This window comes from Babylonia areolata, chromosome 19 (genome assembly GCF_041734735.1).
Source record: "Babylonia areolata isolate BAREFJ2019XMU chromosome 19, ASM4173473v1, whole genome shotgun sequence".
Lineage (NCBI taxonomy): Eukaryota > Metazoa > Mollusca > Gastropoda > Neogastropoda > Buccinidae > Babylonia > Babylonia areolata.
Genome location: NC_134894.1, coordinates 15474379 through 15479185, shown reverse-complemented (window position 1 = coordinate 15479185; position 4807 = coordinate 15474379). Strand labels below are relative to the sequence as shown.

The 4807-nt window shown below is 41.7% G+C and overlaps 1 protein-coding gene across 1 annotated transcript; it reads left to right on the top strand.

Moving 5' to 3' along the window:
* Positions 1 to 2703: 2703 nt before the first annotated feature.
* Positions 2704 to 4362, top strand: LOC143294009 (acetylcholine receptor subunit alpha-1-A-like). The gene is made up of 2 exons (XM_076605403.1): positions 2704 to 3475; positions 3809 to 4362. Exons 1-2 carry the CDS (start codon positions 2704 to 2706, stop codon positions 4360 to 4362), a joined length of 1326 nt encoding a protein of 441 aa, XP_076461518.1.
* Positions 4363 to 4807: the final 445 nt, after the last annotated feature.

Genomic DNA, 4807 nt, shown 5'->3' with positions numbered 1-4807 from the left:
GCGAATTTTTCGGTATAAGGACTTCTAATACAGATAGAAGCTTACTTTTTTTTTCAACGTAGTCTCCCAGCACTGTCACACACTTTTCCCATCTTCCGTATTCCCTCAGCGTAAAAATCTTTGGACTGATGTCTCAGCCAGTCGCTCACAACACTTTTGACTTCATCGTCACTTTCAAACTTCGTGCCTCTCGTGAACGCTTTCAAGGGACCAAACAGGTGAAAGTCTGAAGGGGCAAGGTCTGGGCTGTAAGGGGAATGAGGGAGCAGTTCCCAGCCCAGCTCGTTGATGGTCTGCACCGTTCGGGCTGCTGTGTGAGGCCTTGCGTTGTCATGATGCAAGATGACTCCTTGCAGCTGACCTTTGAGTAGCCAAGGTCATCATGGACAATTTTGTGTGCTGTCCCAACAGATAAGCTCAAAGTCCTTGCAATGTCATCCACTGTCACCCTTCTGTCAGACTGAATGAGGTCATTGACTGATTCGATCACCTCAGGAGACCTCACTTCTGTAGGCCTTCCAGGCCTGTCTTCATCCTCAACACTGCTCCGTCCTTCTTTAAACAATTTAGCCCACTTGTAGACATTTTTTCGGCTGAAACATGTGGCACCATACACAGTTGACATTCTCCTATGAATTTCAACTGGTTTGCACCCTTCAGCAACCAAAAAATTGATAACTGACCGCTGTTCAATCCTGGAGCATGCTTCTTGGTCGGCCATCTTTGTTAATCGCCAAAACTCTCAAAGTTTTTTTTTAATCTGCAAAACAAATTAAATCCATGTGAAAAAGAAGTAAAACAAAAAAAAAGAAAAGAAAAAAAAGTAAGCTTCTATCTGTATCAGAAGTCCTTATACCGAAAAATTCACCTTATTTATTGAATGACCCTCGTATATATTATGTACATATATATATATAATACACACACACACACACACACACACACACACACACACACATATATATATATATATGTATATATATATATATATATGTATATATACATCATAAATACATGAATGAATATCTAACTAAAGAAATAATAAGTAATCATCTATTTAACATTACAATTATTATTCGTGTTATTATTCATATTATTCTTTTTCTTTTATATTTTATTTCATTATAGTTGATTTCATTTATGTGTCTGTTTAATGGATTTTCATTTCTATTTTTATTTCATCCATTGATTTATCTATGTGTTCATTTATTTATCTTATATCAACTTATTTTATGTATTTTCTCTGAAGGCTTTACTAAGCGCGATGTCTTACATTGCTGGACAGGCATCAGCTTAGCAGATGTGATACAGCGTATATGGATTTGTCCAAATGCAATGACGCCTCTTTGAGTAACTGAACTGACTTTTAACTTGTCCTCTTTATTCACCACATTTTTCTGCACTTTGGAACAGATGTAGACAAGCAAGAAGGATAGGCTATGCACCACAAAAAATGTTGATCCTTGAGAAATAAAGTTTTGAGACTTGTGAATGTTGAGTTCTGAATTCTGGGTTCTCTCTCCTCTCTCTGAGTTCCATTTAGGTTTTGGGATTTTGCAGCAAGGCTGTAGGCTACTGTTTGCTTCCTTTCATAATATATCCCGGCGTCAACCAGCCCCGTGAGATACACACACCAACAGTGTTGTTAAGGAGCAGCTCAACCAGACATATCAGGGATGTGGGTGATCTATGACTGTGTGGCCCCAGTCTTCCCATTTAGACCCATAGCATGCTCAGTAGGAGCCGGTTAGAGAACTAAACAAACAAACTAACCAAAAAAACAAAACAAAAACAAAAACAAAAAAAAACCAAAACAAAACAAAAACAACAAAAAAACCAACAAACAAACCGTCTAGTGGGGCTCGAACCTGCATCACCCCCAGTTGTCAAGCCATAGACCTAACCATTCCAAACAGTGACTGGTTTCTAGTTGATATTACGTCTGCTGTTGACGACAGTGTACTGTGTGAATTACATATTCAGAATTTGCAAAACAGCTTGGCGTAGAAAGCCTCTTTCATACATGCCAAAGCAATCATCACCATTGTTACAAATTGTGTGTGAGCATGCAACACATGCATTAATATAACTCAAATAAGGTGATCTTGGTATATTACACAAAAAGCAGACATAAACAAACATCGCCAATGATTCCAAGCTATGCACATGTGCTATGTTGCAATGGAGGACTGACCACGTCGTTAGGTTAGTGCTGCATGTATTTGGTGATGCATATCTTTGTTGAGCCTGTAAATAATTGATCCGATGAAAAAGGTGTTCAATCACTCGCTGTGCTGTTGACTCGCGAATGCGACATGAACCGTTTCTCTGATACCGTTTTCAAATCGATACGTTAGTTGCGCTGGGAGAGGCAACCAGTTTGCATCATACATTCCCCCATATTAATGGATGCTTGCGTCCCCGGTCATTCTCTCTCTCTCTCTGATGATTAGAATTGATAGCTGTGGAAAAAACGTAAACAAATCAAGCAGCTCCCAACCAGTGCGAGCAGGCAGGCTGCGTGTGATGCGACTGTGATGAGTGTATGTTAGCAGCTGGAACCGTCCTTTTACAGTGATGACAAACACGGACGACTGAAGCTGTAGAGAAGAGACAGTTGTAGTTATTTGATCCTCTTTTTCTCCAGCCCATCAAATTCCTGCAAGCCAAGAGATCCGTTTTCTTCTCAGAGTGTCAAAAAACATGAAACCAGCACTGACTGTTCTTCCATTGCTGCTGATCACGGACATGTGTCTGAGTCAGTCAGCCTTCAACCTCAGCAAACTCCAAAATGACCTGATGATCTTGACTCCCAACATCCGTCCTGTGAAAGACCTCACACAGCCCACTGTCATCAACATCTCCTTCCACCTCATGTCCATCATCAGTCTGGACATGGTCAGCCAGAAACTGGTCAGCAACGGCTGGATGAGTGTTGCTTGGCAGAACGACTACATGACGTGGGATCGTGCAGACTATGATGGAATCTGGAACATTAATCCGCTAGTCGACCGGATGTGGAGACCCCGACTGACAGTAGAGAACACAATGAAGGAGCTCAAACCAATCGGTGAAGAGTATGTTGTGATGGATCTTTACAACAGCGGTCTGGTGATGTGGTTTCCAGCTGAACGTTTTGAAACCTTCTGTAACGTCAACGTCACGTTTTTCCCTTTTGACATCCAGCGATGCAAGTGGCGGTTATACAGTTGGGGGCATACCGCTGATGAAGTGATTCTACAAGCTACTGTCCCTCACATCAACATGGATTATTATCAGGAAAATGGACAGTGGAACCTGATAGATTCTGCTTCTTGGACGGAAACAAGAGTATGGGATGGATATCGAATACAGAAATTGATCTATGAAGTTACACTTCGCAGAATACCCACGTTATTGATTCTGACGGTGCTGCTGCCAATATACACGCTGTCGTTCGTCAACGTGTTTGTCTTCACGATTCCTTCTGAGGCAGGTGGGTCCTTTCAACTATACACGTACCATTTGAAAAATTATGACTTGGAGTAATAGAAAACAACAACAACAACAATAAAAAAGAAAATTTTGATTTGTCCAGAAACATGCCCATTTAAGTTATGCCTACCACAGTATTAAATGCATTTTAGTCAAATAAAGATCAACACTCAAAAATAGATGGGTATCACTACTGTCATGTTATATCCACTTTCTTGTATGTAATGCTTATGGTTATTGCTTCCTTGCTTGTTAACTGAAGTTTTAGTTTATACCAATTGCTTGCAGCTTAGCAGTTTGACTTGTGCTCCAGATACGTGATTTTATGTTGCAGGAGAACGGCTGTCGTACGCCATAACGTCCTTCCTGTCCTTCGGTGTGTTCATGAGCTTCATCGTGGACCTCATGCCCTCCTCCTCACACACCATATCCATCCTGGCCACCATGATGTCGTGCCAGCTGATATTTTCTGCTCTCTCCGTTCTATTCTGCATCATGTCCCTGAGACTTTTCCACCGAGATCCCCACAAACACCCCGTCCCTCCCACCCTCCAGACCCTGATCGTCGGCCTGGAGTTACTGCTTTGCCTGGACCCGCCGTCCCAGCCCCGCCACGCCGTTCACTCAGAGGCAGAGACGATCTCAGACGGCCCAGGTGATCATGACGGAACAGAGGTGAAAGTCAGCCGACTGCAAGGCCACCTGGCCAAGTGCGCCAGAAAGAGGAAGGCGAAAGAGGAGGCCTACACCAAGCCCGAGGACATGGACTGGCAGAGAGTCAGTCGGTCCTTAGACACACTGCTCTTCCGCTTCTTCGGCAGCCTGTTGCTGTTAAGCAGCGTAGTTTACTTGATCGTAATGGCTTGTCACTACAACGGCGTATTCTAACACATTCAGTCAGAGTTTGAGTAAACCAAAAACCATGGAATTTTTGCGACACTTTCAGATTCATTGAAATTTGATTGTTACCACATAAAATAATGTATATATTGATATTGTATACGATCCAGGCACAGAAAAAAATCAAAAGCATATCAAATATGCACTTAAATACTGGATAAATAATAACCAAGGTCTTTTAAGGATATTAGAAGCTTATATCTCTCTTCCATGAAGTATTTCTGCTGATAATATATTCGAGGTTTCAACTCACATTTGCATATAGATAAATTTGACGACTTTTTGTCATGACTTTCAAAGGTATTATTCATTGAGTCAATTGTGTAAACACAGTGAGTCTATGTTATTACCCGGTGTGTGTGTGTGTGTGTGTGTGTGTGTGTGTGTGTGTGTGTGTGGTTGGATGGGTGTGTGTACATGGTAAACTTTAACA

Bases quoted from the DNA above. Each gene is read 5' to 3' on its own strand.
- LOC143294009 (XM_076605403.1), top strand. From the start codon at position 2,704: ATGAAACCAGCACTGACTGTTCTTCCATTGCTGCTGATCACGGACATG. The intron at 3,476-3,808 runs GTGGGTCCTTTC...TTTATGTTGCAG, and splicing joins CACGATTCCTTCTGAGGCAG to GAGAACGGCTGTCGTACGCC.